A 27,925-nucleotide genomic window follows, 5' to 3' on the forward strand; every position below is an offset into this window, starting at 1 on the left:
GGGCTGTAGGGACGGAATCAGTGTGGAGACTCCGCTTTTTGAGGAGAGTCCACCTGAGCCAGCTACTTCTCCGCTGAGTATCTTTCCGAAAGAGCGAGACATCGTACCACAAGGACTCACGCACACCCGTTTACAGCAGCGCAGCTCCTGAAAGCTGAGCCCTGGGAGCAGCCTCTGTGTCCACCTGCAGATGCATGGATGTCGTGCGACGTTTCGATCACGTTAAACACATCTACCTCCTCACACATTCCTCCTTTCTTTAACTGCAAACATTCAAACTCCTTTGAACTAAAGGTACGTAACTGTTATCTGTCATCACCTCACTGCACGACAGCACCCTTGGACTTTCTCCTGTATTTAACTCCAGTATGCAGTGACCAACCTCTCCCCGTCCTCACTCAACTCTCCCCGGCCTCTGGTAGCCACCATTCTGCCCTCAAGTTCCTCAGCACTCGGAGATCAGCCTTAGATTCCACACGAGTGGTCATAGGGCTCGCGTCTTTCTGAGTGCATCTGGTTCACTCTAGTCAGTCCATGTTGTCGGGATGACAGCACTGCTCCTTCTGTGCCTGCATAGTATTCCACCCGCATCCATTCACTGTCTCAGGGAAACTCAGGCTATTTCCATGTCTTCATTACTATCAGTAAGGCTGTAATAAACACAGGGATGCAGACACCTCCATTGATTTCCTTACCTCTGCAAATATATACTCAATCCTAAATATATTTTAGGACTCTCCACACTGTTCTCCATTGTGGCTGTACTGACATGCATACTCACCACCGACGAGAGCACGCAGGGGTTCCCTATGCCCCGATTCTTGCCAGCACTTGTGAGCTGGCTTTTTGATAACAGGCATTCCTGCTGGAATGATGAGTTATCCCTTATAGTTCTGATTTTCATTTCTCTCATGATTGGTGAAAATGAGCAATTTTTCATATACCTGGTGCCATTTATATGTCTTTGGAGTTTTACTGCACGAACTGGAAATCCTAGCTCCAGGAGTCACACTGAATAGATCCGGTCACACATCACCTAACCAGGGGCTGTGCCCCAAGGAATCTGTCAGGGATTTCACCTCTGTGTGACTAGCACACTGCGTACGCACACATGACGCCTGTGACCGCAGCACCGGGCGACATACACCAATACTGCGGGCACCCACAAGGCCTGCTGCTGACCCCAGGTCACTGTGTGTGCGACGTTCGTACAGGAACACTTAGAGGACTACCCTGACAGGGCGGGACCTGAAGGCTTTGATCGCACTGGAAACGATCAGAAGGCACCAGCCCCTGACCTCCCGAGCTTCCTGAAATCCCACACCTTTTCCCGCCCAGGCATCAGACACAAGCTGCCTGGTTCTGTTTGTGCTCTTGTCACTGTCTGTGAGAGCCATCAGTGGTTGCTAGATGGTCAGTTCTCCTCTTGACAGCTCAGGTGATTTCAGGGCCCAGCTTCAGTAACTCCCAGGGAGAGAGCAGGCCCTCGCAGCCCCATCTAAGTGGGTGACGCAGTCAGCTGAACTGCCCTGACACTGCCTACCACCCAGGCAAGCTCGGGCATTCGCTGGATTCTAAGAAGCTAATTTGTTACTGTGGGAGTAAAATTTTCATGTTTTTTAATCACGGAAAAAATGGGAAATGAGAAAAGCATGAACTCTCCCCTCCAAAGCCGAGAGTGATCTCTTTTAGTGCCAATGCACCAAAAATAAAGCAATTTAAAGACTACATTTTAAAAACTGAAATTGTAATGACTATTTTAAACTAAAGGCAGCTTTATGATTTCCTCAGCATGTCATTTGGAAAATAAAAAATTCATTAAAAGCAACCGCTCATGATAATTTAAAATGTAGTTCTTCATAAAAAATGTTTTTAAAATGCATCCCACAGAGTTCTGGAAAATTTTCTAAAGGAAAATAAATGTCTTTAAAACTGTGTTTAAAAGTCACACCGCCGAGGCGGAGAACCCCGGCCCATGAATGCGCGCTCTGTTCGCTGCAGACTCCTGATGCTGCCCGCCCCCCACATAAGGACGCTGCGAGAGCTGGACAGAGTCGTGCATGCACCAAGACACTGTACACAGTGCAGGCTCACCAAATGGTAGCCAGCGCTAACAACGTCAAACAGTTTACACAAATAGCATCTTTCCAACTTGCTGCTTCCCAACTGCAGGCCCTCACAGTTACCGTGATGGGGAACTCACTGGCCAAAGGGTGCCTGAGGACTCCGCTGCTTTCCGGTTTATGTGTTATTTTTTTAAAAGGCAAGAAAAACAGTAAGTTACTTGGTGCATGTCTGCTGTATGTATGCATTTATTATTTTTCTATCCTGGGACTCACTCCAGGGCCCTCACTAGGCTGCACCCCAGGCCTTTCTGTTTTTATTTTGAGACAGAGCCTCCATAAGTTACTCAGTAGTCCGGCTGCCTCCCAGAGCGCTGGGGTCACAGGAGCACACCAGCACACTCCCCCGGATACCCACATTTTAAACTGCTTTCTGTACACTCAATGAACTTTTACTAGAAATTTGTGATAACTATTTTTAAAATCTGAATTTTCTAAATCTCTGCCCACTTTCCAAAGTAACAACTAAAATATAACATTGAATACTTGGCATAAGCTGGTACTCAACTGATAACAGTACACAAACAAAGCCAGTAACTTACTCCTTTAACCAAAAGAAAATTAATATATGAGAATATTTATGCTACACAACATATGCTCACGGAGAGTTATGGGTAAATCAACAAGGGACAAAGCAGGGGGGAAAGAAGCCTTGGAATCGTCTGTGGATCTCTGTTCACAGTCCCACAGAGAAGAAACTAATGTTAGGGTCTGTATGTGAGGGAGACAGACGTTTCTCCAATAGGAGGGGATCAAGAGATGGGCGGTGGGGGGAAGTAGATAAAAAATAAGAATTAAGACGTGCTACGTACACTATCAACTCCACCCAAGGACTGTAAACATGTACTGTGAAAGGCACTAAAAATAAATAATAAATGGTTAAATTAAAAGACTTAAGCTGTATAGTTGCTTCCAGTTGATTTATAGTTATGTAAAAATACACATGCACACAGGCCCACAGAATTTTAAATATTTATATTGAGTTATTAACAGAAAAGTAATATGCATTGTGAAAAAAGAACCATGCTTAACACAAAGCAAAAGGCCACAACCCGAGCTCTTTCAGCAGGGACACTTCCTGCAGGAGCGCAGACACCGTGGGCCCCTCTGGGGTCGCTCGCCCTGCAGCCGCTGGGGTGAGGGCCTCTCTGCTGCCTGTCAGCACGCGTGCACGTGTGGTTCTGAGACCACCTGTTCTAGCTGCGGCTTCCATTGCATTTAGTTTGAAAAGCTCCTGCCCACTATGTGCAGCTCTCTTTGAAAAGCCACAGATTCAGTGGTTGAACTTTATAAAACCGCTTTGATCTGTGTTACCATGTAACAGATCAGTGTGAGAGAGGGACCTGTGTGAACCACCCACTTACCAGCACGCTCTCCTGTGCTCCCTGACTTCCCCACACTGCAGTCCAGGAGACCTACTGATGTTACAGCTGCACCAAACAAAAAATAAAATCCACAGAGACTTCAGAGATGGACACTGCAGAAAGGTTTCCAGATAAAACGAGTAACACTCACAGTAAACAATCTGCTCAGTGAAGGGACTAATTAAAGCGTCAGCCTCGCATGGTCTCATCACGATTGCTGGTTATATTTTCAAGCTGCTGTGAAATTATTACCTTGCAGTAGTTTCTTTTGATGTTAAAAGTGCTTTCTTGCTATCATAATATATCCAATGTTTCTATTAACAGTGTGTTATTAGCCTTCCTTTTAAATTACTTGAATTCTCTAGAGACTAATTGCATTATTAGAGCTGACAGAGAACATCAAAAGACAGTCTCACATAAATTAAAAACATTAGGAGAAACAGCTTGTCAATATCCTAATTAGTGGCATTGTTGAGTACACACAAAACCGAGTTTTAGGTGTTTTCCACTAGAAGAATCTTAAGTTGATAATAAAAAACATTTGATAAAAGGAGAAATTATTAGCAGGTTTAAAATTCAAATCTGTTCTGTTAAATTCATAAAATGTTTCCAGTAAATGTTTTACATGCACAGCACAGGATACATTTTAAATTCTGTCAAGAATTCTTTGGAATATACCCAAAGGAAACCACACTGAAAGTTCATGTTCTTAAAAAGCAATCCTCCCCGTCCCACCCTGACCCGACCCCAAATTACTTTTAGTTTTAAGAAATGCACAGAAGCCAGGAGACAGATCTTCCAGGCTTCATAGTTTTTCAGAAGGAATGCCCAGAAGCCCTCCCTGTGAAGACCCTTCTACGTACACAGGGGCAGGGACACTCTCCTCCAGGTTCCCAGCCCACACCCGCGTCACTGCCTCCCAGCACACCTGTACATAAATAAACGAGGCAGACGACTGGTCCAGGCCTGCGCTTCCCAATTCCCCAGCACAGACTCTGTAAGTGCAAAGGGCGAACACTGGCCCTCACATGCGCGTGCATGTGTTCACTTTATGTGTAAAGCACATGCGCATCTCCACCTACAGCCCAGAAGCATGTGTCATGTACACATCGCTCACACGGATATGCACACAGCACACACGCAGTATGTGCATCTGTGATTTTAGTATCTTCTGGGTGACAATGTCTAAGGGGAAACAGCTCCTCAGAGTATGATGAAAAAAGCAGTTCGAGCAACACAGCCCCAGGTCAGAGCCTCCAGCGAGGGCACTGCGAATGCGTCACGGCTGTGCTGCCCGACCGCTGGTCCCCTGCTCTAGGCTGGTGGCTGACAGCTGGCGTGTGGTCTGGCACATATCATTTCCTATGCGTGCTGTGACATTAGAAAGGTTGGGAACCGCTGCCTGGGAAATGAGGCTCCTTTCCTGGGACAACGGCGGGCGGCTGAAGCTGTGAGCGCCTTCATCTCTGTCCCCACTGCTGACCCTGCAGCCTGGTTTCCAGCTGGCTCTTCCTGAGGCCAGGCAGATCCTCTTTCTGGGGCTCCTGTGGAGCTACTTGCTTCCTACCCTGGCCCCCCTAAACTACCCCTGCACTCCGACCTTCTGCCTCCTTGCCCATGTGCACCCATATAGAGCTCATGTCCTAGGAACAGCTCCATGTTTGAACTTCCAGGACCGTTGGAGTTCTATCTTAATTCTTTTTTTCATTGTCAACTGCTTAATGTGACACTGGAAAAAAATGCTACTTCCAAGATTTTAATAGTTTCATACTAAATACAAGAGATACAAAAATAATGTCAGAAAGTATATAGGCTACAAAAATTATATGCCGAAAAAAACCCCACCCATGTATTCACCATCTTATTTAAAAAGGGGATACAGCTGCCCAGGAGGTTCATGAGTTTGAGACCTGGGTGTGCAGTGAGACCTTGTCTCAAAATAAAAAGCCCTGGGGCCGCAGCTCAGTGTGAATCCCTGGCTGCCATCCCTCGACCAAAGGAAAAGCAGCACTGGCTTCACACCCGGGCCCTGGCTGCCTTCCCACTCCCCTTCCTTCCCAGTCACAGGAACTGTCCTCACCTCGCTAATGCTCCTGCCATGTCCCATGTACAGCCCTGAACCATGCGTCACGCAGCTTTCCTTGCTTTTGAAGTTCATGAGAGACCACATATTGAGCACCGGGAGCCAGCCTTCTCGCATGTAAAATGTGACTCACTCACTTTTACTGTTGGTGAAGTGGAATCATGCTTTCACTGACTTAACCAGCTACTCAACTACATGGAACCCCGAGTGACTTCCTCGGCGCTGAATGAATGCTCCCACTTGAGTCATCCTCTTGCCACACTGACAGCTCTCTCCTCCCATGTCTTTCTTCTTCCTACAAAACATCCAAACATCCCCTCCTATCCAGAGAACACAGGAAGCAGACCCAACGGGAGGAAATGTGAGAAGCCAATATTAAGCCAATTTCTCTAGCTACACACAGGAGAAATTAAAGGAAGCAGTTATCACTGTCATTTTTACTAAAACAGAAGGAGCCTTTTTCTATTTTTGCTTCTTTAAATGCACCTTACCAGTTACTAATATACGTTAATTTTTGTTTATGTTCTAAGTTGTACTATTTAACAAGATAACTTCCTCCAATTCAGCGACATACAGTTTGCGGCAAAACTAAATATATGCCCTAACTCATACATTTATTCATGCAACAATTACCAAATCTTAATGTGGTAGCGTTATTCAGAGAGTCACACAAAAATGAAATCATCACTCAAAATGTACACTGTAATGAACTGCTCAAACGTACAAGGGAAGCACAGGAGAGAGAGCCGCTGACGGCCTCACAGCTGCTGTGCAGCGGGAGCAGCGTTTCAGTGGGGTCTGGACGTGATCAGCACTTTACTCGAAAAGGAGGAGGAGAGCAGTGGGTTCAGAGCGCGGGATGGAAACACAGGATGAGCTTGACGGAGCGGAGTGCGCAGGCCTGGGTGACACAGGGGGCCTGTGGACAGTGCGGGGGCTGGGGAGGCAGAAGCCGGACGGATTGGGCCCAGAATGTAATGAGGAATAATCTGTGCGTTATCCTCCAGGAGACAAAAGGCTGTGACCCTTTTTAAAATTTTCTGTGATAGGGTGATTGAACGCAGAGCCTCATCCACACTAGTCAAATGCTCTACAACTGAGCATCATCCCCGGCCCTTTTTCATTTCAAAACCAAGTCTTGCTAAATCACCTAGGCTAGCCTCAAACTTGACATTCTTCTGCCTCAGGCTCTCAGGTGGCCAGGACTCCAGGCATGTGCCCCCTGCCTGGTGTTAACTATCTTAGGAACTTTCAGGTCCTCTGTATGAAAATATCCCATTTCAGGTTTGGATCTGGACATGATCATGTATGTGTCAAGCCTCAAACTTTTAAAGGGTTAAAGCCACATGACAAAGAGAAATGAAAGAAACAGTTTTCAGACTTTTGAGATTATCAGAATCACCTGCGGTGCCTTACCTCAGGGCTCTGATTCAGGCCCGAGAACCTGCGCCTGCAACCAGATCCCAGGTCTGGCCTAGACAGTGCCACCCCAACAACAGGTGAAAACTGGAACTCAATGACCAGGAAGACAGTCCCAAACAACACCGACACCTAAGGCCAGCGAAGTGGAAACCAGCGAAGGTAAAGGAGCTCACGGAGGGGAAGGGGGCTGGAAAGTGGGAGGGGCGGCCCGACTCCGCGGAGCGGCAGGACTGAGCGAAGCGTGAAATAAGGAGCTGGACAAAGTACTCAGGAGGTCACTGCACAGCCAGAGCAGCCGTTACGCAGAGTGCGAGGAAGGCGTGTGGCCAGGTGAGAAGGCACCGCCACGCTGGGAGAGTGTTAGACAGAAGCGGGAACAGCCGCCAGAGAAGTGGCGCACTTGCGGAAGCTGAGGAGGATGAAAGACGCGGGCACACCAGCCCCAGGACGGGAGGGATGCAGCGAGTCCGCAGGATGGAGTCGGGCTGCAGCGGGCTCAGCAGTCTCGGCAGCAGCGCACGCCGCTGAGCACAGTGCGGAGGGGAAGGCAGCGAGGCCGGGGAGAGACCTCGCCCAGGACTGTTAGCTTCTCTGCAGCTTTGCCCTCAAGGCACCCTGAAGGAACTGCTCAGGAAGAAGAAAACACAGAATCCTAGACGGAGACCTGGGCCACACGGAGGAAAGAAGAGGCTGCAAATGCCAGTTTACACGGGAAGATGCAGAAGATACCAGTTTGTATGTTACCTTTTAAACATTACCGTTCAAAGCACAAACAGTAACAGTGCAAATATACAGGATTTATAACAAAGTACGATATCTGACAAAAAGAACATGGAAGAAACAGTGGTAATTCACCTCACTAAACCTCTTAATTCTACAGGTAAAATAGTGTATTACTAATTGAAAGTAAACTTTAATAAAAATATATGATATAAGCCCTTCCAAGTGTGGTCTGGGAGTCTGAGTAAAGCTTGAATCCAGAAATTCCAACAGCTAATGAGAAGAATTTCTAGGAGAGAGTCTCAACTGACCACATATCATGAACAAATTATCTTATTGTGAGGATTAAATGATATACAACTTGCAAAAAGGAACTGTATGTTATGTGCCGTGTACACCTACTTAATGACAGCGAATGCTGAAGATGATGACAAACAGGCCCTTTACACAGAACTCCCCTGGCATACTGCAAACCAAATACAGGTCTTCAAAGTTCCATCCTAGCTGCACGTGGTGGTGCATGCTTGTGATGACGGGGTGGGAAGACAGACTCCTTCAGCGGAGCGCTAGGACTACTGGAGCCTAAGAGTAAACAGAGACTTGATACGTAGTTCTTACCATTAATAACCGGTGTGTAAACAACAATCCCGACCAGGTTTGGGTCAGATACAGTTGTGTCCAGAATAAGGCCTCCAATGCTGAAAAAAATAAAGTTACATAATTCATGGAAGGGAAAGTACTCAGAGTTGCTCTGTACATACATATACCCTTCACTGTAAAATAGAGTTTACACATTTTAAAAACAGTCAAAGGAAAAATATTTAAAGTAAAAATCAACACGAAGAGTAAAAAGTTGGAAACAAAACACGACTTAGGTTACAGCCACAAAAGTCGTGCTGCTGTTACAGTACTTGGGAAAAGAAAAAGTGTGTGCTCTAAATGCTCTAGGGTGCCGGAGGCCTGTGAGACACTGTCAGCCCTGTTCACTTCCAGGGAATAAGACTGGGAACTGATGGTCACTTTAGAGCTTAATTTTAAGTCATTTATCCTATTACTCTTCCAACTTAAAAATTATAAAAAGAATTAAGCTTTTCTATATGAAGCAGCTAAGGCACTAGACGACGTTGGCTCTGCGGGCTGGCGGCTGCTGTTTGCTCTTGGAGACAGCGTCCTGCTCTGCTGTCCAGGGGGGTCCTGAACGCATTATGCGTACTACGGGGTTACGGGCCTGTCCCACAACACCTGGCCAAGGGATGATTTTTTTCATTGTGTTAAAACTAGATATAGTCAGGATGTATTTTATCAGTGGTAATTAAATAGTAATTGCCCCTGGTGTGGTGACACACACCTGTAATCTTGTGGTAGGGAGGTCACGGGAACCTGAGCTATGTGGGGAGTCACAGGTCATCTGACCTCAGAGCTCATCTAGAAAAGTCTAGAAAACTATTTTCAGTATAATACAGTGGTAAGTCCTATACTCTCACTGTGCCTCTGGGACCTGAAGGCTCTTCTGACATTTCCAAAATGATTAATAATTGGTTGACTTCAGTCTGTTGGACTGAGTTATAAGACGTGGCCAGTTCCAATATTCCATGGGATCCCACGGCCTAAATCTTCCAGGAAAATGGTATCTACATGACAACAAAGTGAATTACATGCTTTCACCCAATGGGACTGCCAAAGTATCAGATTGAATGTTCTTACCACCACCTGGTAGTTAACATTAGGAAATCATTATGTTTTTATTACTTAGTAAAATAAAAAAAGTTTTAACGTCCTTACTAAGAAGGTATAGTCTAGCTGGGTACGGTAGTGCACACATGCAATTCCAGCCCTCGGGAGGCTGAGGCAGGAGGACTGCTGTGAGTCTGAGACTGGCCTGGGTTCTGTAGTGAGTTCAAGACCAGCCTGAACTGCCTACATGATCCTGTCTCAAAAACATACAAACAAAATACTATAGACTACCTGAGAAATATTTATGATTCTTTTCTTCTACAGTGCTAGGCACTGAACCCAGGTCCTCATGTATGAGAAAAGCACCCTAGTACTAAGCTATACCCTAAGGCTGAACTATTTAGTAATTTATTTAGTAATTTTGAAAAACAATATATTTATTTGAAGATCAAACTACTTCTTAGTCAAAGAATAAAATCTCCCAGCCAAAATGCATAGATTATGTTATGGATGCACACTTATTAAAAATACATTTTAACATATTTTTGTTACCCAGGTAGTAAAACCTGTTATAGAAAAAAATATAAAATCAAATAAAAAGGAAAAAATAAAAACTAATTCTAGTTACATCAGTCAGGGCTCATACAGTTATTATACTAAGATCAGAGCTACACACACACACACACACACACACACACATATATACAATGGATGTACACAGTATCTGTATCCAGTGGTTCACCAACTACTTTGTTTGCAATTTGGTCCTCATAGAAGCATTTGACAAATCTTGTTTTGTCTGCAAACTCTGCATCAGGTGACAAACCTGACCATGGCCATGCTTCTCAGAAATGCAGACACAATCATCTTCTCCGAAATCCCAGAACAAATGAAGTCTATGAACGCAGGTACCTGTGATGTAATGCGTATGTTAACTGGCTTAACTCTGCTGTTCCATGATACACACGTGTTTCAAAGTATCAGGTGTGCGGGATAAATATAAGCAGTTTTTGTCACTACAATAACAAAGTAGATAAGAAAGCGTGTAATAAAATGTCTGCGGGGCGCATGTATGGCACGGCACACAGCCGTGCCTGCCCCCACACGCTGCAACCTCTCAGCCTTCCTCCTCTCTGACAGCGAAGCCCTCGGGGCTGACTTTGTAACAACGGCGGCGTCCTCACGCATGCACTGCCCAGGTGTACTCGATATCGTCACGTGGATTTTCTTCTTTCTCGGATTTCTCTTCACTGTCAAGGTCCCTATTACCAATCCGACCTCCTGCCACATCGAGTGTATCCCGTAGCCAATGCATTCCATGCTTTCCCTTCTCAGAGTCACTTTTCCTTGGGCACGGTGCTCCTGGCAGGCGAGCTGCCTGGTCCCCAGCCTGAGCACAGCTGTCGCCCTGTCCCTCCCACCATCTCTACAGCTGGACCCTGGTCTGTGGCTCTCACTGGAATCCATCAGGTAAAAGCAATCTGTTTTGCGGAAAGAGCCACCTGCCGTCACAGAATGGGACTATTTACTCCCATGCCACTGTCTGATTTATTTCCACCACTGACAGAGATTTTTTATCAGCTTTAAATGAAAGGGCACGGGAAAGTGCATTTGATGCGATCTTGCCTGCCCAAAAATGTACTTCGTCTTGTCTGATGTGTAACTGTATTTTATGTCCAAAACACTTTTCCTTCCAACTCGGAGGCATCACGCCTGGTGCTGGGATCAAACGCCCTTCACATGTGCCTTCCCGTCTTCCTCTGAGGCTTCGGGGGCTTCTGACGCACTCTTCACCAGCTGCTTCCGCTGGAAGCCACGTCTTCAGTTCCGGGGAATTTCTCCCAGTGATGCCTGGATAATTTTCCGTTTGTCATACGCCTCCTCCTTTCCGCCTCTGTTTTCCACTCTATGTTCCGGGAGAGTTCTCCACCTTTACCTTTCCAACTTTTCTGCTTCTGCTATTTATTTAAATTTCCCAAAGCTCTTCTGCTTTTCGAACCCTCCCCATTCTACGCCTCATCCTTACTCTGTGGGCTCTGCAGGTTCCCTTAGCTCTCTGAGGACGTACGTGGACAGTACGGGAGTTTGCAGAGGTTGTTACCACGCCTGCTGCCTTTTCTGTCCATCTTTCCTCCTGGACACCAAACCCAACTGTCTGATACTCCTGCACTGCCTGCCCTCTCTTCCAGAGCTCTGGCTGTGTACTTGGTGTGCACTGATCTGGTGGAGTGGGTGACCAAGTGTCGCCACACCGAAGAACACTGGGGGGGCCTGCTGTGCCTGGGCTGAAAGACCGAGCAGCGTCAGCCTCGGCAGGTCTCAACTCTGCGCTGCTTAGTTTCGCTAGGGGAGCTGCCCAGTTTCTCTAGGGGCATAAACCTGCCTGCCAGCGCACTATGCACACAGAGGAGTGGGGCAAGTTCTGCCATCCAGGGTGTAGACCTCCAGCTCCTCTTTATATCCTTCAGGGTACTTAACCCGCATCCTGGCCTCCGCAGGTGTCTGTGTTAGCCCATCCACAAAGGCGGAGGGGTGCTCGTGGGGTGCAGGCTGGAGAACGGGGCCGAGTCTGACAGCTCCGTACGTACGCTCCGGCCGGTTTCCTTCACCTCGACTTCCAGGGAGCCCAGGGCCTCTTGCTGGGCCCCTCTCTAGGTTTCTGAGGCTCCAGTCTGCTGGCCCCGACAGCTGGGCAATTTTCCCTTTTCCCTCTCTGCTTGTGTGCTGAGCAACCATCCGTCTGATGCCTTGCTTTTATATGTTAGTTTCTCTCACATGCTGTCTTTTCTGCTTGTCCATCTTTCTGGTTTTATAGCATTTTCATTCTTTTGTAATCATTTAAATAGTTTCAGGGAAGAAGATACACATGTCTTAACTTACTGTATTTAACAGTAAATATATACTCATTTCTAGGTTACTATCTTCACCAGATGTACAATGAACATCTTTTCATGGCAAGAGAAATGCAATTTATTACAATTTATTTAATCAACACCTGACAGCTCTTTAATTGTTCCATTTTAAAATTAAAAGCTCCATATAATGAAGATTGTTGCAACTAAATCTTTTGCATACACCCTTAATTACATAGCGAAGCTTCTCAGTGTCCAGGATATGGAACTTAGTAAATGGCACGTACAGCACGAAGGCTCCCTGATACTTACTTGAGCAGCCTGTTATTCACAGTAAGCAACTTCCTTGTCAGGCTAACACCACCATATCCGAGTTTTACTTATCAGTCTGGGAAGGCTTTGGGCGGGAGGGAAATGGGAACTGGTGGCCCATCCAGATCTCAGGACACTCACTAACATCAGTCACTCCTGTAACTCTGATCCCTTATTACCTGAGCGAACTATGAACTGGCCACATAAAAGGGTTAATCCAAAACAACCACACCTGAACCAGGCAAGCTGCTCCACATGCACACTACAGACACAGATGCAACACGCACACCTGCACACGATGCACTTGGACACTCACCTGCTTATGACCATAGCTGTTATGACCGGCTCCCAGCCTGAGTGCAGGACAGTCCTTGTGGCTGGGTGCTTTGCTGCTATTATAATCCAGATCGGAGTCAGAGCCAAGAAAAAGACACCGACCAATGGAGAGATATAGTAATAGGTCTCTAAAATTTAAAACAAGGGATAACACTTCAGTCTCTTTTCCTCCAAGTAGCAAATCTAAATTATCAACAGTAAAATGTTACCGGGTGATATGCTATTATCAAACATATTAACATGCCTTAAATTTTTGATAAATTTCAAACAAACTAGTACTATAAGGACAGTTTTAAAATTAAATAATATGGTTAAAACACATTAATTAAACAGACATTTACTATGAAATAGCTACGTGGCACACAGCAGAACAGTAACAAGAGAGCTCTAAGAGCAGCAGTGAAAGCTGTCACCCAGCAGACTGCCCAGGTTCCACACTGCTCCTCTCTGCTAGAGGGTGTTGGGAGCCGCGGCCGACACCGGTCGCTTTACTTGGCGGACGTGAGGCCTGTAGAAAGGAGCAAAGCCTGAGCTAAATTACCCCTCCCATCGAGTGAGCCAAGTTGGCGCCTGCTTCCTGCCCCCTGATTGCCCTGGCGACTTAAACAACCCGCTCTGTAAGATAGTCTGCCTAGCAACAACTGATGTTAGCCAGTCAGCCCGCATCGCGCGCTTTGAACTGATTGGCCACTGTTACCCTATAAAAGTGAATGCCTCTCCCGCCACGAGAGAGGAAGCACGAGAGAGATAGAGAAAGTCCACCGGCGAGAAAGGACTGGTGGCAGAGAGGAGGCCTCGCGGGGCCCACGCGGAGACAAATAAAGACAAGGTTGCACACCGCCAGACTTTGTCGTGTGTCTTTCCTGCCGGCCGGGAGCGACCCCGACATTTTGTGGCCCGTACGGGGACTGATCAACCCCGAGACACGGCGGTGGTGTGCAACGCTCCAGCGTGGTGCTGCCGGACAGGTGAGTTGGGGATAAGCCTGGGCTCTGGGTGGCGCGCACCTACAGGGCTTTTAGACTCCCCTCAGGCTCACGCGTAGGTGACGGGTTCTTTAAGTCACACGCGGTGAGTAACAGCCCTTAGAGGTTGAGAATGGGTAATTTACCGAGCGCGGAGGCGCGGCCCTTGGTAAAGGCCCTTAGAAAGCTTTTAAAAGCTAGAGACCTCAGGGTAGGTCAAAAAACACTGGAACTATTCATAGCAGAGGTAGATAGGGTGGCTCCCTGGTTTTTACCCACAGGGCATTTAAACCTGCCGTCATGGGAGAAGTTAGGCGGGGACCTCGCCTCGGCGGAATTGGGAGGCGATATTTCGCCGGCTATTCGCCCCCTGTGGGAAATGATACATGCGTGCCTTGACTCCTATGCCGAGTTGCGCCGCGAATTGTGTGCGTGCGCCGCTCGAAAAAAGCAGAGAGAGGAAAAAGGACCCCCGAGAGCCCTCTGGCGGGGAGGAGATAGAGAGCCATCCGCTCCGCCCTGGAGCTCTTCTCCAGAAGCGGCTCCCCGCCGAGAGGCCGCTACAGGGAACCCTCCCTTCTCTCAGCCGGCACAGGAAGTGACGCCCCGTTCCACTCTGTCGCGACCGCCGTCCTATGACGTTGCGCCGCGGGGCGGACAGTATTTTCATGGGCGGCTACTCTGCCGAGCAGGCTGAGAAAAACGCCGGTTGAGGAAACGGGGGCTGGGGATTTAGCTCAGCGGCATAAGCGCCTGCCTTGTAAGCAGGCAATCGCGAGTTCGATCCCTGGTACCGATAAAAAAAAAAAAAAAACGAAAAAGACCAAAAATAAAAAAAAAATAAATAAATAAAAAATAAAAAGGGGGAGTAAGCCAAGGCCTGCCTCCAAAGGCGCGGTTATCTATGGCATGACAATGGATGGGCCCGGATCTGGTGGTTAGCTGGAACCAAGGCGCAGTTTGTGTTTTTCCGCAGGAACCGGGACGAGAACCACTGTGGGTCCCAGAGAGGTTGACGCGACAAGTCCCTCGACTGAAGATCAGGCCTGTTCCACCAGAGGCCAACCGCAGACCCAACAACAAGATGAGCCCTAAAAGAACTGCAGGACAATCCCTTTTTGGGGAGCCTGGAATGGCTTGCTCCCCTATGTTTTACCATTGTTAGGTCCCCTGTGCTCCTTGCTTCTGCTCTTACTTGTAGGACCATTCTTGCTCCGATGGGTTACATCATTTATTAATGGGCGCCTTGCGGCGGCCCGGCGTCAAGTACGCCTGGTTGCCCATGCGGCCCTGGCAGCAGCCCGTGATGGGCACAATGACCCCCAGGCTTACGCATGGCTCGCTCGACTGGCCTACGACCAGGTCTAGATGTGGCGGGTCTTCCGCATTCCTTCCCTATTGACACCACACAGCAGGGTGGGTGAGTCAGTGACGGGTAAGAGCGTGCCTCCCCAGCACGACTCGACCTAAGCCAGGCCCTACCCCATACTGCACGAAAGCCGCTGGATTACTAGAATCTGCCCAGATCTAGATGCCTCTCCGAGGGGATCACACGGAGGGGCATGAGTGCATGCCTATGTGCATCCAGGTTCCGTCCAGTTCACTCCTGGCCCTGGAAAAAGGACGAGGGTCTCAAGGCCTTGGCGGACCCACGGGCGGCCGACCAGGGTCCAAGCCAAGGGCCTACGGTGGGCCTCAACACAGGGCATAAGCCTCTGCACTCGATCCAGGGCGGGCTGCGATGCATACATTCATTCAAAGTAAATAAAATAGGGGGAGATGTTGGGAGCCGCGGCCGACACCGGTCGCTTTACTTGGCGGACGTGAGGCCTGTAGAAAGGAGCAAAGCCTGAGCTAAATTACCCCTCCCATCGAGTGAGCCAAGTTGGCGCCTGCTTCCTGCCCCCTGATTGCCCTGACGACTTAAACAACCCGCTCTGTAAGATAGTCTGCCTAGCAACAACTGATGTTAGCCAATCAGCCCGCATCGCGCGCTTTGAACTGATTGGCCACTGTTACCCTATAAAAGTAAATGCCACTCCCGCCACGAGAGAGGAAGCACGAGAGAGATAGAGAAAGTCCACCGGCGAGAAAGGACTGGTGGCAGAGAGGAGGCCTCGCGGGGCCCACGCGGAGACAAATAAAGACAAGGTTGCACACCGCCAGACTTTGTCGTGTGTCTTTCCTGCCGGCCGGGAGCGACCCCGACAAGAGGGCTTACCTGACCATTGCTCACTCCCTCTCCACTGCTGCTCTGCCTTCCTAGAGAGGGAGAAAACTCCTCGCTGAGCGTGGGCATGGCCATTTGTCTTATTTATAGACATGATTTATGCCATCTCTGAACAACATTTTAATTGGCACTCACATCGGTTGTGTGTGCGCGTCAGAACTGTTCCAGAAGCACAAGCACGCCTGAGAGGGGGACGAAGTGAGATGAGCCCTCCAACAGTCCGCGGGACAAGCCTGCAGCCGAGGGAGTCACGGGGCAGAACACTGAAGGAAGGAGCTATCGGGAGGGCACTTGGGAACTGAGCCACAGCTAGCAGCGCACAGCACAACGCTTCACAAAGGGCCCAAGAATCACCAGGGAGGTGTGAAGTCCAAAGTGCCAAGTTTACACAGGAGGTCAGTGCAGAGCTGAGCCCTGCAGGGCTCCTCATGGCCGGGACAGCGCAGTGCAGACCCTGCCTCAGCGGCAGGGCTCGCCCAGAGCAGCATCAGCTATGCACCTGGCCTAGTAGTGTGACTCTGAAGCAGGCATCCTGAGCCCATGCTCATCTGGACGTGTAACTGCCCACAAAAATCAAGTCAACATTCTTACAGAAAACAAACAGAAACAGAAGCAGAGACTGAACACTTAACAATTACCAGACTCGGCCAAACACAGAGTTTGGAATATTTGAGCCTACTGAAAAAATCTATGCCATTTATTTACTGTAGAAAGTTCACTTATCTCACAAAGTTTTCAAATTTTTCAAGTGACCTTTACAAAACTAATAAGTTAAATATATAAATTTAGTAACAAGTTTTTAAAAATATTCAAATAATTATATGCAAATTTGGTTAAGATCTCTCTTTAATGATCACAAGAAAAATCAATTATAAATTTAAAAAAGGAATTAAATATGGGTAAGTTACAAGTATATAAGTATTCACTGCCTCTTTAGCATAAAGCTATTAATTTCATGCGTTTGATTTGCAAATATTTTTATACTTAATTCTAAATCTCCCTATGATTCAAAGTTATATACACTTTATTTGAACAATTATATCTTCTCAAAGCATGTTTTGGTGATACTATTTTAGCTGACCAAAGTTTTACTATCAAGATTTTAGCCCAGATAGTCCTGGGATTCTTCCTGATAACTCTATTATATCCTGTGTTTAGTAAGGACATTATAAATTAAAGATAGCATTGATCGCATGGTCCTTATAGCCTGGTCATAAAGTTAAATGTCACATTTTTCTGTTATATCATGGAATTCTGTAAACCTTGCTCCAACTCTTATTTTTGATTGAATCTCTTAGATTCCTAAAATGTTTGTAACCAGGGTGTTGCTATATAGTTCAGGCTGGTCCTCAATTCACTATCTATCCCCGGCTGGCCTCAAGTTCACGGTAATACTTTTGCCTCAGCTCTCAAGTGCTGGAAATTACAGGCATGTGCTACCGTGCCTGACTAGATTCTTAAAGTACCTGACACTCTTCCACCTATGATTAAAGGTATTTGGCATAGAAACTGAAAAATTTCACCTTTTCCCATCAGATAGAAATAATCATTTATTACGATACTAACAATAATATATAAACATATCTTGTATTCATGCCTGTCTGGATTTGCCATCACATTCAAAATTAAACTGACAAAAACTGTTTTTACATTTTCTTCCATTTAAAGAAATATGACTAATGTTACATTTAGTGTCACTTTTGCCATCATGTTTTACAAGATGAAAAAATGTTTATTGAATGGATTCCCAGGTCTCGTAAACCATTAGATAATGGGAAGTAACATCTCGAACAAGCATTCCTACTTCCTAGAATAATTAGTTTCAATAATCTCTCTGTTGGACAACAGAAAACTGTAAGCACTGAACCACCAAACACAAAGGAAAAGAAATGTCCTGCCCATTCAGTTTGCCTCAGGATTTCATGCTCAGGTGAAGACAGGAAGACCAGGCCAGATTTGAAAGAAGTTACCGCACTCGGGAGGCTGAGGCAGGAGGATTACTGTGAGTTCGAGACCACCTGGGCTACCAAGTGAGCTCAAGGCCAGCCTGAACTGCATAGAGACCCTGTCTCAAAAAGACAAAAAGAAAAAAAGAAAGAAAAAAAGAAAAAAAAGAAAGAAAGAAAGAAGAAGAAAAAGTCACCCTCAACCTCTGATCTCTGGGAAAACATCTCACATTGAAAAGGCACCTGCCGCCCCACACTCAAATCATTGCCTTGTATTTTCAAAGAAGAGAAAACATTTCACAGTGAAGAAACTACTGAGTAGATAGTTACATGACCCCAGAACGCTCCTAGATGTGTGCCCAAGAGCACCAAAAACACATGAACGTCAACAGTCATACACACATGTTCACAGCTGCACTGTGGGTTACAGCCTAGAGGGAAGGAACCCGGCTGTCCGTCAGATGGTGCCTGGATAAACCAACGGTACTGAATATCCACGCAACAGAGCCTTGTTCAGTCACACGTCAATCCATACAATGGGACAAGATTGCAATTGGTAAGATGAAGCGGTGACCCACGCTACAACACAGAGAGCCTTGAGAACACTATGCTACCTGAAAGGGGCCAGGCACCAAATGTCGCACAAGTGTGGCTTCATTTACAGGGAATTTCCAGAGCAGGCAAAAGCCACAGAAAGGAGATTCGTGGTCGCAGGAGAGGGGGTGGATGGGGTGAGCAGCACTGCTAAGGGCACTGGGTTCCTCCCGGGGCAAAGGCAATGCTCTGGATTAGGTCACGTGATGGCTGCACAGCCCTATGGCTGTACCCAAACCAACAAACTACTCACGTTAGAGCGTGCGTGGTATATGGCTTCAGGATGCGCGGATTTTTAAAAGTCTAGTGATGGAAATAGAGGAGGGAGGAGGTACTGCATTAGTCAGCTTTGCTGTCACCGGGACCAGGCACCCAACAGCAGCACTGGAGAGGAGGAGAGGTTTGCCTGGCTCTGTTTCCAGTGCGATTCAGTCCACACTCCTTGCTGGCTCCAGGGCAGAACAGCACGGCAGGGGGCTGGCGGAGGAGCGCTGAGCCCACGGCAGGCAGCCAGCAAGCAGAGCGGGAGTGAGCGGGCGGGACCCACCCTCCCGCCCGGGCCCACTGGGAACCCAAGACTCCTGGGGGATATTTCAGGTCTAAACCAGAACCATCCATATTTGTTAACAATTCCAATGCCAAGGTCAAAGACATATATACAGAAAAAGAGAAAACATACAGCAAAAGAGGAAAGGTTTGTATTTGGTGAATGTAAGTAAAGGATATTCAGGGGTTTTCCCACTATTTTTATTTTTGCAACTATTTTATAAATATAACATTATCTCCAAATAAGTTTCTTAAATACTAAAAGGAATTCGAAAACTAAGATAAAACCAAAATGCTCAAGCTATAAATGTGTTCTATTTCACTTTGATGTATTAGAGATGGCATAAAATTAAAGAATTACTTTTAGAAAACCACTAATGACACAATTGGTACGAGAAAAATGTCCAATTCAAAGCCAACTATGAACTTCTACATCAATATTAAAACAAATTTTGGGTGTAATGGCCACGGAGACATGGAGAAGCTGCAGGTGTCACCTTGTGCAAGCACAGGGGCTCCGCAGATGCAGCTATATCAGGGATTAAGGGATGAGACTCACACCCGACATTATGTATTTGTGTGAACCCTCAATGTAACCAGAGGGGTCCTTGTAAGACGGACACAGGACAAGACCAGGCTACAGAAGAGCAGATGATGATGTGACACGAAGTGTAGACAGCAGTAACGTGACTGGGACCGAGGAGCACCACAGCCACCCGAGGTGGAAAGGTACAGGATGGACCCTCCAGCCTGAAGTGGGGACCCTTCACCCCTGCCCCAGGATCAGTTCTCTCGGATCATTAGGCCTCCAGCCTCTGGATGCTAAGAAAATACATTTCCGCTGTCTTAAACTGTAGCTTCTGGGCTAAGTTGTTACAGTAAGGGAGTGTGAGTACAGAACAGGTCAGATGTTTAGCTCTGTGAGCCCAGTAATTGTCCACCGTGTCAGTGCTCATTTGGTGCCACCAGCAAACAAGCAAAGCGGCCCAGCGGCTCCACCCCACTTCCCTGTCAACCCGGGCCTGCTGTGCAATCCATGCCTTCACCTCCTACTGCATTCTCAGGGACATTTTTCAACTACTATTATATCATTTCATTAAGGGCATTCATTACTCCCCAACTTCTTCAGAAACAGCTACAGTGAGTAACAAGTTTAATATATTCGCTATATCTGTCTGGACCACAGTCAGTACACTGCACAGTACACTGCAATTTTTTCTAGACACCCATTAATAACCATCACAATTTCTCAGGAAGCGGATATTGTAGAAATCACTGTACACTAAGGGATGTCAGAGCAGTGACACCCGTTTAGAGTCATTTCCATGCTACTCACAGTGGCACATCAAGGCAGTATGGGCTTGAGTGACTGGGGAATGACCAGGCAGCATTCTCTGTGGCCTCACGGGGCTGACATACCCCAGGTGACCACTATCACACTTTTGCTGTAACTAAGCAACAGTCTTAACAGTAACCTTGAAGAGCAAGAAATCAATTGGTTTGCCTCTCAGATCTTGACTCAAGAGAAAAACTGATAATTCCTTCAAATCAATAAATATGTACATTAAGAATTACATAGCCATGTAGCTATAAATACTTCAAAAAGGATTTTTTAAAAACCCTTAAAGTTATGCAAACATGAAGAAAAGGCTACAATTTTGTGTATGGTGCTTTCATTACTGGCCCAATTTGAATTCTAACAGTTTTAAAGATTCCTGGACGTTACAGATGGCTGTGTGAGCACACAAATGCCTTTGTATTTTCTCTGCAAGTCACACGAAAGCATACTCTAGGCCTTAGGGTTCTACTTCCCCCTCTAGTCCCACCTGAAATAGATCTTTCCTAGCCACACGCTGCTGTTCTTTTTCCTCATTCTGATACTAATCTCGAAGCCTTCCCGCCCTCGGCAGACACCTGCCATGCCGCCCAACACTGCGCCCCCACCCAAAGGACTGCTGGTTACAGTCACCGTGTCAAAGTCATTCAGAGGCCATCTGCCCTCCAGCTCTCGTGCACACATACAGCACTTTCTTCATCACAATAATTAGGGCATTTTCAAAAGGAATGATGTGTTACAGTGCTACTTATTTAAAATCTTCTGTGAATGGCACTATAGGATGCTCCAAAGAAATTAAATGAATAAAATGAAAACATTTTATTTAGAAGTTTATCTTCTCCAAAGGCCAGGTAGTGTATTTATACAAAAAGTCATAACCACTGGCCAAACATAAAGAATGTCTTAAGAGAAGCATCAGTAAAATGCAATGGAATTCAGAGGGGAGGAAAATCATCCAAGATTAGGAAAATGTATAAACTTATTACACATGAAGATCCTAACTGGCCTTGATGGGAAGGAGAAGAAGGGTTGAGGGAAGATGGGTGCAGGCATCAGCGACTGGACTGAAGACAGCAGAAGCTGGCAGGAGCTTGAAATCAGCTTCTCTCCGACAGGCAAATCTTAACTCTGTTCATAAGCCACAGAGTTGTTCTGAGTGACTGCAAAACAATGTGGGTTTGTCTGTTTGGGTCTTTTGTCCTTCTCTCTCCATTAGGAAAAGCCGAGGTGAATGGGGAGACCTCTGTGATGAATCAGCTGTCAGAGCTCAGCATGTCTGAGTGAGAGCAGCAGAAAGGCAGCACAATGCCCCGAGGAGAGTTGCTCAGAATACACAGAGTCACCTGGGAATACGGCCACCCGAGCGAGCGTTCTCTCCGCTGCACTGCAGATGTACCAGGCGCATGACACGGGGACTAGAGTCAGGCCAATCCCACGCACCGTTTTCCGGAGTCGATCCCGCTCCCTTTTTGTGGTAAGGGCACCTGAACTTGGGTCTCAGCGAACTGCCAGTAGCCCTCACGCTGCACCTAAGATCCCTAGATACTGATCACACATGGATGCCACCTGGTACCTGTGACCTGCACCTCCCACTTCCGCCCCACTCCTGCCTTGCTCCCTGTAGTTATTTTCTACTTTGTTTCTACATATCTAACGTTTTAAAAATTCCATATATAAACGAGATTATGTGGCATTTTTTTTCCTGCATCTTGCTAATTTCACATAACACAATGCCCTATGGGTTCATTTGTGGTACTGTGAATGGTGGATCTCCTTTTCACGATTAATATTCTACTGTGTATGTATATGTGTATCACTTCTGTATCCACTCACCTACTGCCAGGCACACGGGTTGTTTCTGTGTCGGTATTGTGAGGACATCGAAGTGCATGTGAGAATACAGATGTCTCCACCAGGCACTGATTTCATTCATTTCCAAAAGAGGAATTTGCTGGGTCTTATATAGTGGTAGTTCCATTTATATGTGCTTGAACTTCCCAAAACACCAACGCACACTGCCACCAACCACACACAGACATCCTCCTGCACACTTCCACACACGTGGCCTCCCAGGCAGGTGGACGCGAGCACTCCCTGAAGGAAAACTTACATTTCCCTGGCAATTGAAGGCCGGCCCTTCTCCTGTGCCTGTTTTATGATGCTAATGGAAACGGGGTTTTCTTGACTTCATTTTTAGAGGTCTTCATTAGTGTAAAGAAATGCAGCTGACTCTCTGTCCATCGGTCCGTATCCTGTGGCTCTGTAGATTCATTTGTTCTGACGCACAGGTTGTGACACACAGGATCACAGCGCCCGCGAGGAGGGGCGCCCTCCCTGTCCTTTCCACTTCGGTGCCTTCCTTTCGTGCTGCACTGACCCCTCGAGCCAGTGCTCCTGGTGCCACAGTGAGCAGCGGTGCCGGTGCCGACAGCGGGTTGTCAGCCTGGGCCACTTCTTAAAAAGCTTTCAGTTCTTCCCCATACTTTAGACTTTTGGTGCTGTCAGCTTTTTTTTTTTAAAGGTCTTGATCATTTTGAGAAACTGTCCTTCCATATCTAAATTATCCAGGGTTTTAATCAAGGAAAGATGCTGAAGCCAGGGGCAGCAGCACATGCCTGTAACCCCAGCACGATGGGAGGCTTAAGCAGGAGGAGGCCAAGCCCACCATGGTCAAACTAGTGACCTGAGACTGCCTTAAAATAAAAAAGGACCAAGGATGTAGCTCAGTGGGAGGGCCCGGGCTTAGTCTCTGGTAGTCACTTAAGAAGAAAATGACGCTGAGCTTGGTTGGACCCCGTTCCAGCGCTCGTGAGACACGCCGGCCGCCTTTCTGTGCTGTGGTGCGCCACGCTGACAGGCGCTGTGGCAGCAGCCCCACTGTGACGCAGCCCCGTGGGCATGCCGCTCGGGGTTCCGAGGCAGTTCACAGAGGTCATCACAGCTACGCTCATCAGAGCTACTGGCCTACAGTTTTCTTGCAGGGTCTTTGGCGACGGTGTCAGCATTATGTTGGCCCCATAAAATGAGTTTGGAAGTATCCCCTCTAGTTCATTCTTTGAAAGAAGGAGGCTTAGTTTCCGGAATGTCTGGCAGAACTCAGCTGTGAAGCCATCTGGCCCCGGGATTTTCTGGCGGGAGGTTTTCCTCGTCTACTTCAATCTCTCTTTCACTGCTTTGTTCAGTTGCTCTAGGTTTCCCTGACTCAGCCTTGGTAGAGGATGATTCTAGGAACCGACCCCTCCGCTGGGCTCTCTCATTCACTGGTGTATAATTGTTTATAACAGCCCTTCCGATCCCTGCTGTTTCAGATGCATCCACTAAACATTTCTGCTTGGTCAATTTTGTTCTGGGGAAAACCAACTCCTCATTCTGTTAAGTTACAGGTTTTCTAATTCCTTTATGTCTATGCTTCATTATCTCCTTCCTCTTACTAACCACGAGCTGACTTGCTCTCTGCTACGTTCTTTAGGTGAGTCCTGGTTGTCTGCGCTCTCTGTCCTTGAATGGAGGGACTGACAGCCACCAACTGCCCTCTTGGCACTGCCTTTGCTGCAGCGCGTAGGTGTGGTACGCTTCCATTCTCATTCCTCTCCGGGTGTTTTTTTTTTTTTTGCTTCTCTTTTATCTTTCTGTTTGACCGCTGGTTGTCTGGGCTCCTGTTTGGTTTCCACAGACTTCTGCACTCACCAGGCTTCCTCTTGGTACTGACTGCTGGTTTCACACCGCCAGGGTCAGGTAAGACACTTGATACGATTTCAGTCTCCTCAAATTAGCTAAAATTGTTTTGTACCATAAGATACAATTTGATGAGAATGGTTCATGCACATTTGAGAACAACTGGTTTTGAGCTACTGCTGAATGGAAGATTTCATGTACATCTGCTAGGTCTGTTTTAACCTAGAAGTACAATGTCCCCTTACTGATTTTCTGTCTGGATGATCTACTGATTGCTGAAAGTGGGCTACTGAAATCCTGTACTATTATTGTATTTCTGGCTATTTCTCCCTTCAGATCTGTTAACAATTACTTTATATATTTAGGTACACTGACACTGGGTGAGTATATGTTTATAATTATTGCAGCCTCTTGAATCTATATATAGGATAATAAACTTTATAAGGTCTTATAAGAAATGAATATGATGCTGGAAAAATAAAAAGAAGGTGGAGGGATGGGGAAAAGAAGAACTGCAATGTGTGATCACATGTACCGATTCCCACATGGAATGGAATCATTTTGTACTGTATACAGACTAACGAAAGAAAAAACTGTTATATGCTCTTGATGAGTTGATACAAGACTTTTCCTGACATCTAGTTCCAATACACAGTTTCTACAACCAAAGCCTAGAACTACCCAGTGGTCCTTCTCTTTACCTTTAGATTGCTAGTGTTTTCACTATCCTTTGTTTCTAAGAGCTAGCCTCGGCCAGAGGAATGGGTCAGGGAAGTTAAGCTTGCCTTTTCCCTGTCTGCCTTCAGGGTGAAGACAGTAGGCACCAACCCGGTCGTACGAGGCCCCCTAGTGCTCAGGACGCGGAGTTTCCGCAGTCCCCACACAGGGAGACTCGGAGGGCTCCCCTCCCGCGCCCCCAACAGTTAGAACAGCTGCGGCACCGCCTCTCACCCGCTTGTAGAAAATTCCACGGCAGGCACCAGAGGTACGGATGAAATGTAAAAGACCTATTCTAATTCACCTTGAATTACTCTGAGCCAGCTTTCCAAGGACAAGAAAATGCCTGGAAAATCCTAAGCGATATTTAACAATATTATTATTTTTCAAAGTAATGGTAACGTTACATTTTACTTTGTTTACATTGTTTACTCCTTGATCTAAGCTATTACTACATCGCTATGTAACACTCAGAATATTTAAAGGTTTAAACAACAAAACAGTATGATTAAGTCCTTTATAAGGAGGGTGTACCATCTTATGCAATTTTTAAAAGAAAATTTGACAAAGTCAGTACACATTATTTCCCTCAACAGCCGCTCCACCTCCTAAAATTCCACTGCGCTTCATCTGCACATTATAACTACTATCGTATTTCTTATAAGGATGTCCTTCAGTGCCATTCTCTTTCTTATCACTATGTCTTCCTTGGCATTTAGGGACGGGCTGGGCAGCGGGCTCTGAATGACCCCCTGGGAATGAAGCCCCCAGACTGTGGACAGGGCACCTTCCCTTCTCATGAGCCTGCTGCCCCCTCACTTCCGGGGTTCCGAGAACAGCACAGAGCTGCCTTCCTCTGAGCGCTGGGGAGAACTCTTCCTCCTCTTCAGTCCTCCTTCCCACCTAACTGGTGGGACTGGGGAGGGGCTCTGGACCCTGACTCACGCTTCTCTCTGGGATGCGGACCACTGCTGAGTCTCCCCGCACCAGTGAGCTCGAAGCTGGCTGTGGGGAAGAGGACCCAGGGCCCAGCCCTGTGCCTGAGAGTCAGCGGGTGAAGGACAGACACGCAACACTCCCTGGCACCAGCCATAATCTATGTGTCAGTCTCCAGCTTCAGCATGTCTTCTAGTTGTAGGATAATTTAGAGAACGGAAAATGCCTGACCAATTTATCATCCCAACAACAGAGTGGGTTTAAGATGATCTCTTTCATAATTCATTTTCTGTGCTTTAAACATTTTTTTGAGTGCTAGAATCTTGAGCATCACCCTGCATACACCTGAACATACATCATCGTTCTTCATGCGATGACAAAGGCCAAGATCCATGGGACCAAGGTCTTACGTTTAGGTCAATGACCATTTATTGTCCTATACTCTACCTTAAGTGGATGCATCTATATCTTTTAAATAAAAAATAGTTCCCTGAATATACATACCAAGTCTAACTGGATACTGCTTTTGTGTCATTTATTAAATAACGTAAGACAATTTAATACACTAAATTAAAGTTTTTCTTGGTCCTGACCAAAGAAATGATTCCACGTGGCAGGTTAAAGCCCTTTCCTTAGCTCAAGAACAATATCTGCCAGCTGTGGTGGCATTCATTTGAAATCCCAGCTATCAGAGAGGCAGAGGCAGGAGGACTACAAAGTCGAGGTCAGCTTGGCTAACTAAGACTCTGCCACACTAATATAAAAACGGCCAGGGATGGAGCTCAGTGGCAGAGCACTGGCCTCGCATCACAAGATCTACTACCAACACACACGAAAACAAACACACACCTGAAGGGTACTGAATTTGAAGGAGGTCTCAGGCACAATTTCCTCCTGTACTAGTGACTGAGCCCAGGCATGCTAGGCAAGTTTTCTACCACTGAGCTAGACACCCATCCTAGTACAACACATTATTTTAAAGTGTACCACAAATCTGTATAAAATTCATAAAAATGTATCAGGATATCTGAATAAAGGATTCTGTTTGGCTTGGCTTGTAAATTATCTTATTCTTTTTCCTTATTTTCTTTCTTAGTGTGACATCTAAAAGGAAAAAATGAAAGCACAACTAACATCCAGCATTTAGCCAATGCTCACACATCATATTCATTCAGTACCAATAGCCGTCCTCAAATTCACATTTGCATTCAAATAGTCCCACAGACTCTGTAAATTCTGTCACTATGCATCAGGAATTACTGGTATATGACAACTCCCCCTGCACAAACTTGGTCCGTTTCTGATGGGGGACACAGTATTGGTGAATTCCAAGTACCACCATAAACTTATACTCTTTCATAACTTTGCAGGACACAAAACGCAACAACACAGACCAACTCCTGGCTGGCCGTGCTTTCAGAAGAGCAAAGATCATGGACAGACCTGTGTTCAAGCTTTCTACCAGTGATTATGTGGGGCCAGATCATAGAATATCTGGGAGCCTCAGTTTTCTTAATATGAAGTTACAGATGAGAACCCTCATTTTATAGAGTTATAAACAGGAAAAAAAAAAAAACCACATGAGACCCACAACACACAGCAGGTGTGTAAAACATTATATATTGTTCCAATCAGTCCCAACCACCACTGTCAAACAGATGGGTGTCACCATTGGCTCATGGTCCTGCTGCAAAAATATTTACACAAAAACTTTGGATATATAATTTAGTTTCAAGTCAACTTACCTAGACAGGAGTACAAACCCTGACTTATCCAAGCTAATATGGCGAGGGTTATAAGGTCACCAAAGCTGGCGGCAATGGGTGTAGCAACATTATCAGGATTTATGCCAGTCTTCTTTGAACCAACAATAACACCAACCATTATTATTCCTAGAAGAAAGAATGTTCATTACTCTTGATATTAAGATTCAAAGAACATCAGTACCTCAGATACTAAGACACACAGGGTAGAGGAATGGCTCTGGTTAGACTGCCTGGACAGGCTCATTACATAAACAAACCCTTCCCTGCTTTAGTGTGCTGGCAAAGCCCTTTCCAACTAACTCCAAGTGGAAATCATAGAAGAACGGAA

General features: G+C 46.4%; 1 protein-coding gene across 10 annotated transcripts in view; it reads right to left on the minus strand.

Annotated features, from left to right (window-relative positions):
* Slc41a2 (solute carrier family 41 member 2) overlaps positions 1–27,925 on the minus strand; it is a 102,957-nt gene that overhangs the window by 37,733 nt on the left and 37,299 nt on the right. For all 10 annotated transcript variants that reach the window (XM_063255485.1, XM_063255486.1, XM_063255483.1 and 7 more), the window contains 3 exons: positions 27,577–27,723; positions 12,867–13,014; positions 8,331–8,410 (listed from right to left, as the gene is read on the minus strand). In XM_063255485.1, the coding sequence (XP_063111555.1) occupies positions 8,331–8,410; positions 12,867–13,014; positions 27,577–27,723 (375 nt within the window). The remainder of the gene's footprint in view (positions 1–8,330; positions 8,411–12,866; positions 13,015–27,576; positions 27,724–27,925) is intronic.

The sequence above is a fragment of the Cavia porcellus genome, unplaced genomic scaffold (assembly GCF_034190915.1).
Source record: "Cavia porcellus strain 051 isolate PalLab524CR breed Dunkin Hartley unplaced genomic scaffold, mCavPor4.1 scaffold_8, whole genome shotgun sequence".
Classification (NCBI taxonomy): Eukaryota; Metazoa; Chordata; class Mammalia; order Rodentia; family Caviidae; genus Cavia; species Cavia porcellus.